Source organism: Bombina bombina, chromosome 2, assembly GCF_027579735.1.
Source record: "Bombina bombina isolate aBomBom1 chromosome 2, aBomBom1.pri, whole genome shotgun sequence".
Taxonomy (NCBI): Eukaryota; Metazoa; Chordata; class Amphibia; order Anura; family Bombinatoridae; genus Bombina; species Bombina bombina.
This window is the reverse complement of record NC_069500.1, coordinates 72,080,090-72,094,872: the sequence shown is the minus strand read 5'-3', so window position 1 is coordinate 72,094,872 and position 14,783 is coordinate 72,080,090. Positions and strand designations below refer to the sequence as shown.

The window sequence follows — 14,783 nt, the reverse complement described above, 5'->3', positions numbered from 1 at the left end:
CCCCCTTATTTCAGTTCTTTTGACAGACTTGCATTTTAGCCAATCAGTGCTGACTCCTAGGTAATTCCACAGGTGTGAGCACAATGTTATCTAGATTGCACACATTAAGTAACACCTTCTAGCTGTAAACAACTGTCAAAAACAACTTATGTGCATTCAGATAAGGCGGCCTTCAAGGGCTTAGAAATTAGCATATGAGTCTACCTAGGTTTAGCTTTGAACTAAGAATACCAAGAGAACAAACAAATTTGATGATAAAAGTAAATTGGAAAGTTGTTTTAAATTACATGCCCTATCTGAATCCTGAAAGTTTAATTCTGACTAGACTGTCCCTTTAAGACACATACATATTAATGAGGTTATATGACTCTGCCTAGGTTTACTCTTTAACAAAGGATACCAAAAAAACTACGCATATTTGATAATAGAAGTAAACTGGAATTTTTTTTAAAAAATATCTGATCATTGACGTTTTTAATTTTGACCTTACTTTTCCTTTAACTCATTTACTCTTTAATTCATTCTATGATCCAGCATGTGATTTGGTTACCCATCACCACTAAATATTAGTATATTAGAGCTGCTCAGTAAATAAAGGTTATTCTAAAATTGATAACACAATTAACTATTGTAAATGCTTGATGGGAATCTTGTAATATCATATCAAAACAGGCAACCAGAGCTCTAAGGTTGTGCTAACCCAACGAACGTTAACTTAAATTGCACTCAAGTGACTGCGCTTACTTTCAACTTGTAATATGATCAGAAAACCCGATGCACACAAACACCCACAATGTACCCCTTATCACTTTCGTGTAACGGTTAGCACTGCACTCATAATCTGACCCTAAATTATTTAGAAATTAAATTATGCTTCCTTTCTAGAATTAAACTGAATAAGAAATTAAATATTTCCTCTGTTTAAAAATGGTTAATCAACATCCAATTACAGTCAAATTGCATTAGTTTTATATAATAAAATCAGGACTAACTTTCATAAATAAAATAATTGCATTTTCTGCAATCTTTTTTTTTTACCTAACAGTTGTGGAAAAATTTGACTATTTTAATACAATAAAATGCTTTCCAATTGAACCTGTGGTATTTACCATGCTCAGACATCATACAAATTGTATTCTCTATCTGCATTAGAGTCTGCGAGAAAGTTGCAGGGCAGGTGTTTGCTCATTGTGTGTAAGCACAGTGCTCAATCTATAGTCCTTTACATTACTTATCCACTTTTCCTTGAACCTTCGCAGTAAAATTACACAAAACTATGAAATAAAAAAGTGTGTAGTGGAATCACTGTGCACAAATGGAATATGAGAGAGAGAGAGTGAGGAGACAGTGAGGAGAGAGAAGAGAGAGTGAGGAGACAGAGAGGAGAGAGAGACAAGAGAGAGAGAGAAAGAGAGAGAAAGAGAGAGAGAGAGAGAGCGAGGAAGAGAGAGAGAATATACATTGCACTAAATCAGTCTCTACCAAGAATGAACAACAGCTCATTAGCTTGTTTTATGGTGAGTTACCACTTTCCTCAAGTATATAAGTCTGAACCCTCCTAACAAGATCAGTCCAGCCCGAAATACCAGGCAATCCTCCTGTGAACAAGGAACATGGCAACCCCAGATGATTATTTTGGCCTTCTGTGAGGTGCAGCCATATCCCTCTAAGCACATTTGGCAAAGAGTTCACGTCTGGTTTCCCCAATCTCCCTTAGGGAGACTTCCCCAACGTCATAATACAAATACATACAGAAAGATAAGCGCTTTTACAAGGAACAAACAATAGATCAGTAGCTTGCTCTATGGTGATTGACCACTCAGGAGCAGCCTCTTTTAGCCCCATTGTGCATTTAACAGAGGAGAACTTTCCTGAAGTATATCAGTCTGATCCTGCCTAGTAAGGTCAGCCCAGCCTCAAAATACCAGGCAATCCTCCTCTGAGCACGAAACATAGGAACCCTAGACTAACATTTTGACCTTCTGTGGGCCTCGTCAAAATACCAGACAATCCTTTGTTACAAACACTGGTGTCAATCAGAATCCTTATAGAAAAGTTTATATAATAATTCATCTACATATACTTGAATGGTGTCTTTCTGTTGCAAATCATTAAATATGTTTTTCTAAAGGATTGTGATTGACACACTCCTGAGCCTACCTAGGTATGCACCTTAAAGGGACACTGTACCCAAAAACTTTCTTTCATGATTCAGATAGAGCATGTAATTTTAAGCAACTTTCTAATTTACTCCTATTATCAAATCTTCTTTATTCTCTTGGTATCTTTATTTGAAATGCAAGAATGTAAGTTTAGATGCCGGCCCATTTTTGGTGAACAACCTAGGTTGTCCTTGCTGATTGGTGGATAAATTCATCCACCAATCGAAAACTGCTGTCCAGAGTGCTGAACCAAGAAAAAAGCTTAGATGCCTTCTTTTTCATATAAAGATAGCAAGAGAACAAAGAAAAATTGATAATAGGAGTAAATTAGAAAGTTGCTTAAAATTGCATGCTCTATCTGAATCACAAAAGAATTTTTTTGGGTACAGTGTCCCTTTAATAAAAGATACTAAGTCAATATGAAAATAGAAGTAGATTAGGAAGTTGTTTACATCAAACGACCTCTTTGAATCATGAAAGTTAAAAATTCGACTTATACCCGATTCTCTGATACATATAAGACTTCCCGACATGGAGCCCACCCAGTACACCGTTATAACAGTAGTGTTGTTACTGGGGAGTAATGTTGTGAATAACTCACCTTCCAGGTTAACTTCAGGTAGCAACGTCCTCAAAGGTTTCTTCACCTCCCAGCTACTGTTGACAAACGTTGGCATCACTTTTAGCAGTTCTTCCTTATCTTCTTTATGAATCACAGGTATTGTGTTCAGAATCAGCTGCATTTGTTCCAGTTCATGGTTACCTAGAAAATAAACAACATGGAGACTTTCACCAATACTGTGTAAACCTAAAAATGTATCTTAAATCCTTACACTGCTGTCCTGTTTGAATGTCAAGGGTTTAAAATATATATATGTCCAGTACTAATTTCTTTACCAAGAAAATGAAATGACAAGAGGATATCCCGTAAGGCTAGATGAAAATATATTTCACCTTGAACAATGATTTTGTTTCACAGTATACTGTAAAATGTAGTAATCGCACACACACTATATCATTTTAAAAAATGCTCAGATACATTTTTAGCTGCTGTTAATTCATCTAGTTTATGTATAAAGTCAGAGATAACAGAAAAACTGAGAACGTTGAACTCAATGAACTTTTCTCTTTTATTTTCTTCTGCTATCCAAAGCTTTTGTTGTGCTTGAAACTTGTACACTAAAAACCGCCTCTCATTATGAAAATTGTAGTATTAAAGTATTAGCTTTTGTGTATAGAAAGAACGAGATAAGTGATAGGATATGCAGATCTCTGCTTCCTGTAGACTCAGCCTGTTTGAATGGGCATGTTCATGAGGACAATAGGTGGTGATTTCTATGTGTAAAACTAGGTATTAAACAGAGCATACATTTTTTTCATTAGGATTTCCCTTTAAATCCATTTAAAGGGACATGCAACTCATTTTTTTCTTTTATGATTCAGATAGACCGTACATTTTTAAATATCTTTCCACTTTACTTCTATTACCCATTTTGCTTAAAGGGACACTGTACCCAATTTTTTTTCTTTTGTAATTCAGAAAGAGCATGCAATTTTAAGCAACTTTCTAATTTACTCCTATTATCAATTTTTCTTTGTTCTCTTGCTATCATTATTTGAAAAAGAAGGCATCTAAGCTTTTTTTTTGGTTTCAGTACTCTGGACAGCACTTTTTTATTGGTGAATGGATTTATCCACCAATCAGCAAGGACAACCCAGGTTGTTCACCAAAAATGGGCCGGCATCTAAACTTACATTCTTGCATTTCAAATAAAGATACCAAGAGAATGAAGAAAATTTGATAATAGGAGTAAATTAGAAAGTTGCTTAAAATTTCATGCTCAATCTGAATCACGAAAGAAAATTTTTGGGAACAGTGTCCCTTTAATTCTTTTGGTATCCTTAATTGAAGGAGCAGCAATGCAATACTTGGAGCTAACTGAACACATCAGTAAGCCAAAGAAAATAGGCATATATGTGCAGCCACCAATCAGCAGCTAGTTCCCAGCTCCTGAGCATACCTACTATGTATGCTTTTCAACAAGGGATATCAGGAGAATTAAGCAAATTTGATAATGGAAGTAAATTGGAAAGTTGTTTAAAATTGTATGATCTACCAGAATCACAAAAGAAAAGAAATTGGGTTTCACGTCCCTTTAAATCCCATCTTATGGTGTTTCAGTTTTGTTATAGATCTGTGAGCGGTTCTGTGTAACCACATTAAATATACAGTTTTTTACTTTCTAATGAGTCATGTGGGACTTAATTATCCTGTGGCGCAGCAATTAAAGCTGGAGAGAACTTGTCTATGAAGCGTATTTAGTGATTGCTGTATTATAAAGCAGAGCTGGTTTGTGATAGGATATGCAGATCTCTGCTTCCTGTAGACTCAGCCTGTTTGAATGGGCATGTTCATGAGGACAATAGGTGGTGATTTCTATGTGTAAAACTAGGTATTAAACAGAGCATACATTTTTTTCATTAGGATTTCCCTTTAAATCCATTTAAAGGGACATGCAACTCATTTTTTTCTTTTATGATTCAGATAGACCGTACATTTTTAAATATCTTTCCACTTTACTTCTATTACCCATTTTGCTTAAAGGGACACTGTACCCAATTTTTTTTCTTTTGTAATTCAGAAAGAGCATGCAATTTTAAGCAACTTTCTAATTTACTCCTATTATCAATTTTTCTTTGTTCTCTTGCTATCATTATTTGAAAAAGAAGGCATCTAAGCTTTTTTTTTGGTTTCAGTACTCTGGACAGCACTTTTTTATTGGTGAATGGATTTATCCACCAATCAGCAAGGACAACCCAGGTTGTTCACCAAAAATGGGCCGGCATCTAAACTTACATTCTTGCATTTCAAATAAAGATACCAAGAGAATGAAGAAAATTTGATAATAGGAGTAAATTAGAAAGTTGCTTAAAATTTCATGCTCAATCTGAATCACGAAAGAAAATTTTTGGGAACAGTGTCCCTTTAATTCTTTTGGTATCCTTAATTGAAGGAGCAGCAATGCAATACTTGGAGCTAACTGAACACATCAGTAAGCCAAAGAAAATAGGCATATATGTGCAGCCACCAATCAGCAGCTAGTTCCCAGCTCCTGAGCATACCTACTATGTATGCTTTTCAACAAGGGATATCAGGAGAATTAAGCAAATTTGATAATGGAAGTAAATTGGAAAGTTGTTTAAAATTGTATGATCTACCAGAATCACAAAAGAAAAGAAATTGGGTTTCACGTCCCTTTAAATCCCATCTTATGGTGTTTCAGTTTTGTTATAGATCTGTGAGCGGTTCTGTGTAACCACATTAAATATACAGTTTTTTACTTTCTAATGAGTCATGTGGGACTTAATTATCCTGTGGCGCAGCAATTAAAGCTGGAGAGAACTTGTCTATGAAGCGTATTTAGTGATTGCTGTATTATAAAGCAGAGCTGGTTTGTTGAAGCCTGCAGGGACATACAACATTCATTTAAGAAGAAAAGAACTATAACAAAAAGTTGCAAAAAAGAGGCAATTAAATTTGCAACAATAAAAATAAATATATATAAAGGAAAAAATACTTTCTTCAAGAATGCTTATGCTATACAGATAAAGGCAATACTGTATATTTCTTTTTCTTTGTTCCATTGAAAACAGAATATTTCAAATGAATCAGATTTTTGCCAGAAACACAAGTTAGGAAGCAGCGGTCTAAAGACCGCTACTCCATAACCTGTCCGCATGCTCTGAGGCGGCGGACAGAAATCAACCCGATCGAATACAATTGGGTTGATTGACACCCCCTGCTAGCGGCCGATTGGCCACGAATCTGCAGGGGGCGATATTCACAAGAACTTCTGGTGCAAAGATAAATGCATATGCTGTCGGCATTTATCGATGTGCGGCGGACATGGTTCGCTATAGCGGATCATGTCCGTCCGCACAATGATAAATGGACCCCATGGGGTTATGTGGAATTTGTTACCAAAATATGTTCACTTTTTTTTCCTATGGGCAATGTTGTCAGTGAAACTGGACAGCAGCTAAGTAGTAACTAAAGCTACTACTATAAGCCAACAGCAGCACAAAAAAGGCACTCAACAATGTATATAATTGATATAGACATTGTTGCAGACATTGTTGCCATATACTACTGATGCCACATGCATGCTCTTAAGATTACTTAGGTATGCTCTTTAACAGTATACCAAGAGAACAAAGTGAATTTGGTATTTTTATTTTTAAATCACAAAAAATCTATCACTTTATTTTTAAATCACAAAAATATCACTTTAAAGGGACATGGAACTCAGTATTAAACTTTCATAGTTCAATGTGTACAATAAAAATAAAATGTAATTCCTATCCAGGAAAGCATACTCGAGAGGTGCATTAGTTTAGTTCTGAATGCAAATTTGTAACGAAAAACGGATATTAATTTTGTTTCAACTAAAAGAATATCAGAATTAATGCACCAACGAAATTGAAGAAAACAAAAAAAACTACTAACAAAATGCAAGTATTTATTCATTATCTTTAAATGACCTTTAGGGGGTTAATACTTACCTTTTTGCAAGCTGGAGAGCGCGCTAACCTGATCCTCTTCTTCACAGAACCCTGACAACGCTAATTGGCGGCTTAGTGCGGCCTGCTCCCAGGGACTGCGCTAAAGGACCTTCTCCTTTAGTGCAGGACCTGGGAGCCAACGTGCTAAGCGTGTTAAACAATATTCAGTATACAGAATTCATAACGCCTCTAATAATTCTAAGAATTCACATAATTCTTTCAGGGATCAATTCTATAGGTTCTGTTAGGAGAAATGTGATTGAAAGTGAACAAACTTGTTTATAAAGCTTGGGAATTTAAATAAAAAGAAGACATTTTTATAAACAGTGGTGCTGTGGATCCTGTATACTGAGCACTGTATGCATAACATTGTTACAAGCATTGTTTCAAACACATGCATCCTCCTTGATACTGCAACTTTTTTTTTAACTCTACACTCTGATTTCCATGTCACTTTAAAGGGACAGTATACACCAATTTTTATTTAACTGCATGTAATAGACACTACTAAAAATCCAGTATAAAACAGTTTAAAAACTTACTTAGAAGCTCCCAGTTTAACACTGTTAAAAAGGTTAGATAGAACACCCACTAAAACTGGTTCTATAGGAAAAAAAGCAGACACTCCCCCCCCCTTCTTATGCATATGAAACGACTCTTTATACAAACAGGAGCAAGCTGGAGTAGGTATACATCAGTATTCTCCTAAAACTTTGGGGGTTGGTTAGGAGTCTGAAAATCAGCGCAGTGTTATTTAAAAATAAGCAAAACTATACATTTAAAAAAAAACAAAACTGTATAGGCTATATAAATGGATCATCTAGAAAACATTTATGCAAAGAAAAATCTAGTGTATAATGCCCCTTTAAGGTCACCTTTGGTCACTTTAGCAACAAATTCTGTTTTACTTAATTCCAATGCTCTTTACTAAAAGACACATTACTTGAGACTGTCTGTACTGTCTTTTTTGAGATCGGTCCCCAGAACTGCACTCCATACTCAAGGTGAGGTGTTAACAGGGACTTATATAGTGACAGAATTATGCTTTCCTCCCTTGCATCAATGCCTCTTTTAACCCCTTAAGGACCAGCGACGTACCCTGTATGTCGCTGGCCTTTTTTTGGGACTTAATTGTTTTATATCGCGGTCTTGCCACCAGCGTTGAGACTGCTCTATTCCACAAAGCCTGCTGGAGGGAGGGAATTAATAGCGTGTTCTTGCTAGACTTGTGCTATTATGTCCTGAAAAAACCCTTAACGACCAGTGACATACAGGGTACATTGTGGTCATTAAGGGGTTAATACATGCTAGTATCTTATTAGCCTTAGAAGCTGCTGCCCTGCATTGTGCACCCGTCTTTAGCTTATTATCTATTACTACTCCCAAATCCTTTTCCTCCTCTGTTTGGCTATGTCTAGTCCCATTTAAATAATAGATTCCCTGCTTATTTTTACTTCTAAAATGTAGAACCTTGCATTTTCCCATCTCATTTTTGATTTACCTGCCCATTCTCTGACCTAATGACCTTACACAGATTTTTATCATCTTGAATACATCAGATTCGTCATACAGGAGGTTGTAAATTAATTATGTTATCTGCTTTAGTTTCATGTCCTTTCTCTACAGAGCTGTAGATGAGATTGTAGCAAATCATAAAAGGAAATTGATGTAAATAAAGTCAAAATTAAACTCATGATTTGAGATAGAGCATGTCATAAAAAATAAAAAATAAATTCCAATTTACTTCTGTTATCAATTTGTGCTCAGTCTTTTTATATGCACACTTACTGAGGCACCAGCTTCTACTGAGCATGTGCAAGAGTTTGCAGTGTATATAGATATGAGTCCATAATTTACTGATGGCTGTCATGTATGGGCAGGGAAATAGAAGCAGTCTTTCAAATTTCTTAGAAAAAACAAACATCTACTAATAATTTAAAATTCAGAGTAAGTGCTATTGCATTGTCTTTTTTTATTGTGCTTTTGCGAATTATGCAGTTATATTATTAAAAAATCAAATAGGTTAATAATGAGAGAACAGATTGAGGGAAGAATAAAGAGTGTATCAGACAGAGAGAGAGGCAGGAAAAGAAAATTAAGAGAGTGAAGTAGCGATGCGCACCTAAAATTATTAGAAATTAAAAGTGACACGATATTCAAAAAAATTCTCTGTCCCGTTAAAAAGATAAGGTTTCAAAATGTGTTACTATTTTTTTTTGTTTGAACAATTGATGTTTGTGAGCTGAATAAACCAGCTTTTTCTATAGGAGTTGTCCCTATCAGCCAGTAAGCAGCAGGATCCAATTACAAATGATTTACTTCCTGTTTAAATTTAAAGAGCTTTAATTCAATAATTTATTTCACACAAAAAAATAGGTTTAACTGCCACTCTTTCATATAATCAGGATATACATTTTTTTTTGAGTACCATATCCCTTTAAATAAAAATAAAAAAATCTAGAAGAGAGGCATCTTCCAGTTCATGTTGTTCACTAAATGGTGAATTAGTTATACCATCTAGGTGGACGTGCTCCATAGGAAAAGCAGGTATAGACACTGCACAAAAAAAAGGGTTTCAGTTCAAATATTTGTAAGCTATAGTTGCCCCTTTTCCGGTGCAAATATAAACACCATGAAAATAAACTATTATGCACTTAAAATGAAAGTTTATTACTCATTTGTCATTTTGTACGTTTGTATAGTATCTATATTTGTGCCTAACAAGAGACATATACCTACTAAATATTTTAACTAAAAACCTGTCTACTGTTTAGGGACCTGAATTAAAGTGACATTAAACCCAATTTTTTTCCTTTTATGATTGAGATAGATTATACAATTTTCTTTAAAAAAAACTTTCCATTTTACTTTTATTTTAAAATTTGCATAATTTTCTTGGTATCCTTTGTTGAAAGGCATACCTAGGTAGGCTCAGGAACAGCAATTCATTACTGGGAGCTAGCTGCTGATTGGTGGCTGTACATATATGCATCTTGCGATAGGTTCACCTGATGTGATAAGCTAGCTCCCAGTAGTGCATTGCTGCTCATTCAACAAAGGATACTAAGAGAACAAAGGAAATGTAATAATAGAAGTAATTTGGAAAGTTGTTTAAAAACATAATTTATGCTTACCTGATAAATTTATTTCTCTTGTGATGTATCGAGTCCACGGATTCATCCTTACTTGTGGGATATTCTCCTTCCCTACAGAAAGTGGCAAAGAGAGCACCCACAGCAGAACTGTCTAAAAAGGAGAAACTATAGGGTGCAGTGGTGACTGAAAGTTTTAAAATAAAAATATATATGCCTGTCTTAAAAAAAACAGGGCGGGCCGTGGACTCGATACATCACAAGAGAAATAAATTTATCAGGTAAGCATAAATTATGTTTTCTCTTGTAAGATGTATCGAGTCCACGGATTCATCCTTACTTGTGGGATACCAATACCAAAGCTTTAGGACACGGATGAAGGGAGGGACAAGAGAGGGACCTTAAACGGAAGGCACCACTGCTTGTAGAACCTTTCTCCCAAAAATAGCCTCCGAAGAAGCAAAAGTATTGAATTTGGAAAATTTGGAAAAAGTATGAAGCGAAGACCAAGTCGCCGCCATACAAATCTGTTCAACAGAAACCTCATTCTTAAAAGCCCATGTGGAAGCCACAGCTCTAGTAGAATGAGCAGTAATTCTTTCAGGAGGCTGCTGTACAGCAGTCTCATAGGACAAACGGATGATGCTTTTCAGCCAAAAGGAAAGAGAGGTAGCCGTAGCCCTTTGACCTCTCCGTTTACCAGAATAAACAACAAACAATGAAGATGTTTGACGGAAATCTTTAGTTGCTTGTAAGTAAAACTTTAAAGCACGAACCACATCAAGATTGTGTAACAGACGTTCCTTCTTTGATGAAGGATTAGGACACAGAGAAGGAACAACAATCTCTTGATTGATATTCTTATTAGAAACAACCTTAGGAAGAAACCCAGGTTTGGTACGCAAAACCACCTTATCTGCATGGAAAACAAGGTAAGGGGAATCACATTGTAAAGCAGATAGCTCAGAAACTCTTCGAGCCGAAGAGATAGCTACTAAAAACAAAACTTTCCAAGATAGAAGCTTAATATCTATGGAATGCATAGGTTCAAACGGAACCCCTTGAAGAACTTTAAGGACTAAGTTTAGGCTCCAAGGCGGAGCAACAGGCTTAAATACAGGCTTAATTCTGACCAAAGCCTGACTAAATGTTTGAACATCTGGGACATCTGCCAGACGTTTGTGTATTAGAATAGACAAAGCAGATATTTGCCCTTTTAGGGAACTAGGTGATAATCCCTTCTCCAAACCTTCTTGGAGAAAAGACAATATTCTAGGAATCCTAATCTTACCCCACGAGTAACCTTTGGATTCACACCAATAAAGATATTTGCGCCAAATCTTATGATAGATCTTCCTGGTGACAGGCTTTCTAGCCTGAATCAGGTTATCAATGACCGACTCAGAGAAACCACACTTTGATAGAATCAGGCGTTCAATCTCCAAGCAATCAGACGCAGAGAAATTAGATTTGGATGCGTGAACGGACCTTGGATTAGAAGGTCCCGCCTCATTGGCAGAGTCCACGGTGGAACCGAGGACATGTCCACTATGTCTGCATACCAAGTCCTGCGGGGCCACGCAGGTGCTATCAGAATCACCAAAGCTCTCTCCTGCTTGATTCTGGCAACCATACGTGGGAGGAGAGGAAACGGTGGAAATACATAGGCCAGATTGAAGGACCAAGGCATTGCTAGAGCATCTATCAGTACCGCCTTGGGATCCCGGGACCTGGACCCGTAACAAGGAAGTTTGGCATTCTGACGGGACGCCATCAGATCCAATTCTGGTGTGCCCCATAGCTGAATCAGCTGGGCAAATACCTCTGGATGGAGTTCCCACTCCCCCGGATGAAAAGTCTGACGACTTAGGAAATCCGCCTCCCAGTTCTCTACTCCTGGGATGTGGATTGCTGAGAGATGGCAAGAGTGATCCTCTGCCCATCGGATTATTTTGGTTACCTCCATCATCGCTAGAGAACTCCTTGTTCCTCCTTAATGATTGATATAAGCTACAGTCGTGATGTTGTCCGACTGAAAACCTGATGGATTTGGCCGCAGCAAGCTGAGGCCACGCCTGAGGCGCATTGAATATCGCTCTCAGTTCTAGAATGTTTATCGGAAGAAGAGATTCCTCCCGAGACCATAAGCCTTGTGCTTTCAGGGAGTTCCAGACTGCACCCCAGCCTAGCAGGCTGGCATCTGTCGTTACAATGAGCCACTCTGGCCTGTAGAAGTACATTCCCTGAGACAGGTGGTCCTGAGACAACCACCAGAGAAGAGAATCTCTGGTCTCCTGGTCCAGATGCAGTTGAGGAGATAAATCAGCATAATCCCCATTCCACTGTTAGAGCATGCATAGTTGCAGTGGTCTGAGGTGTAGGCAGGCAAAAGGAACTATGTCCATTGCCGCTACCATGAATCCGATTACCTCCATACACTGAGCCACTGATGGCCGAGGAATGGAATGAAGAGCTCGGCAAGTGGTTAAGATCTTTGATTTTCTGACCTCCGTCAGAAATATTATCATTTCTACCAAATATATCAGAGTCCCTAGAAAGGAAACTCTTGTAAGAGGGAAGAGAGAACTCTTTTTTTTATGTTCACCTTCCACCCATGAGATCTCAAAAAACACAATTTATGCTTACCTGATAAATTTATTTATCTTGTGGTGTATCCAGTCCACGGATCATCCATTACTTGTGGGATATTCTCATTCCCAACAGGAAGTTGCAAGAGGACACCCACAGCAGAGCTGTAATATAGCTCCTACCCTAATTGTCATAGCCAGTCATTCGACCGAAAACAAGCCGAGAAAGGAGGAACCATAGGGTGCAGTGGTTACTGTAGTTTAAATTTAAAAATTACCTGCCTTAAAATGACAGGGCGGGCCGTGGACTGGATACACCACAAGAGAAATAAATTTATCAGGTAAGCATAAATTGTGTTTTCTCTTGTAAGGTGTATCCAGTCCACGGATCATCCATTACTTGTGGGATACCAATACCAAAGCTAAAGTACACGGATGAAGGGAGGGACAAGGCAGGAACTTAAATGGAAGGAACCACTGCCTGTAAAACCTTTCTCCCAAATATAGCCTCCGAAGAAGCAAAAGTATCAAATTTGTAAAATTTTGAAAAAAATATGAAGCCAAGACCAAGTCGTCGCCTTGCAAATCTGATCAAAAGAAGCCTCATTTTTAAAGGCCCAAGTGGAAGCCACAGCTCTAGTGGAATGAGCTGTAATCCTTTCAGGAGGTTGCTGTCCAGCAGTCTCATAGGCTAAGCGGATTAAGCTTCTTAGTCAAAAAGAAAAAGAGGTTGCCGAAGCCTTTTGACCTCTCCTCTGTCCAGAGTAGACAACAAACAAAGCAGATGTTTGACGAAAATCTTTAGTAGCTTGTAAGTAAAACTTTAAAGCACGGACCACGTCCAAATTGTGTAACACAAGGATGGAACAACAATCTCTTGATTGATATTCTTGTTAGATACCACCTTAGGTAAGAACCCAGGTTTGGTACGCAGGACTACCTTATCCGTATGAAAAATCAGATAAGGAGAATCACATTGTAAGGCAGATAGCTCAGAGACTCTACGAGCCGAGGAAATAGCTACCAAAAAAAGAACTTTCCAAGATAAAAGCTTGATATCTATGGAATGAAGAGGTTCAAACGGAACTACTTGAAGAACCTTAAGAACCAAGTTTAAGCTCCATGGTGGAGCAACAGGTTTAAACACAGGCTTGATTCTAACTAAAGCCTGACAAAATGCCTGAACGTCTGGAACATCTGCCAGACGCTTAACTAGCTGACAATCCTTTTTCCAAACCTTCTTGGAGAAAAGATAATATCCTAGCAATCCTGACCTTACTCCATGAGTAACCCTTGGATTCACACCAATAAAGATATCTACGCCATACCTTATGGTAAATTTTCCTGGTGACAGGCTTTCGTGCCTGTCTTAAGGTATCAATAACTGACTAGGAGAAGCCACGCTTTGATAAAATCAAGCGTTCAATCTCCAGACAGTCAGCCTCAGTGAAATTAGATTTGGATGGTTGAGAGGACCCTGAAGTAGAAGGTCCTGATTCAGAGGCAGAGACCATGGTGGAAAGGATGACATGTCCACTAGATCTGCATACCAGGTCCTGCCTGGCCTTGGCAATCAGTCGAGGGAGCAGAGGAAACGGTGGAAACACATAAGCCAGGTTGAAAGACCATGGCGCTGCTAGAGCATCTATCAGTGTCGCCTTGGGATCCCTGGACCTGGATCCGAAACACGGAAGCTTGGCATTCAGGCGAGACGCCATGAGATCCAGTTCTGGTTTGCCCCAACGATGAATCAGTTGTGCAAATGCCTCCGGATGGAGTTCCCACTCTCCCGGATGAAAAGTCTGACGACTTAGAAAATCCGCCTCCCAGTGCTCTACACCTGGGATATGGATAGCTGATAGGTGACAAGAGTGAATCTCTGCCCAGCGAATTATTTTTGAAACTTCTAACATCTCTAGGGAACTTCTCGTTCCCCCTTGATGGTTGATGTAAGATACAGTCGTGATGTTGTTCGACTGAAATCAGATGTACCTCAGAGTTGCTAACTGAGGCCAAGCCTGAAGAGCCTTGAATATCGCTCTTAGTTCCAGAATATTTAATGGAAGGAGAGACTCCTCCTGAGTCCACGATCCCTGAGCCTTCAGGGAGTTCCAGACTGCACCCCAACCTAGAAGGATGGCATCTGTCGTAACAATTGTCCAATCTGGCCTGCGAAAGGTCATACCTTTGGACAGATGGACCCGAGATAGCCACCAGAGAAGAGAATCCCTGGTCTCTTAGTCCAGATTCAGTTGAGGGGACAAATCTGTGTAATCCCCGCTCCACTGACTGAGCATGCATAGTTGCAGCGGTCTGAGATGTAAGCGTGCAAACGGCACTATGTCCATTGCCGCTACCATTAAGCCGATTACTTCCAT

At 38.2% G+C, this 14,783-nt stretch overlaps 1 protein-coding gene across 2 annotated transcripts in view; it reads right to left on the bottom strand.

Moving 5' to 3' along the window:
* The window catches only part of MAPK4 (mitogen-activated protein kinase 4), a 169,107-nt gene that overhangs the window by 31,050 nt on the left and 123,274 nt on the right, over window positions 1-14,783 (bottom strand). For both annotated transcript variants that reach the window (XM_053700405.1, XM_053700406.1), the window contains exon 3: window positions 2,764-2,925. In XM_053700405.1, coding sequence (XP_053556380.1) covers window positions 2,764-2,925 — 162 coding nt within the window. The remainder of the gene's footprint in view (window positions 1-2,763; window positions 2,926-14,783) is intronic.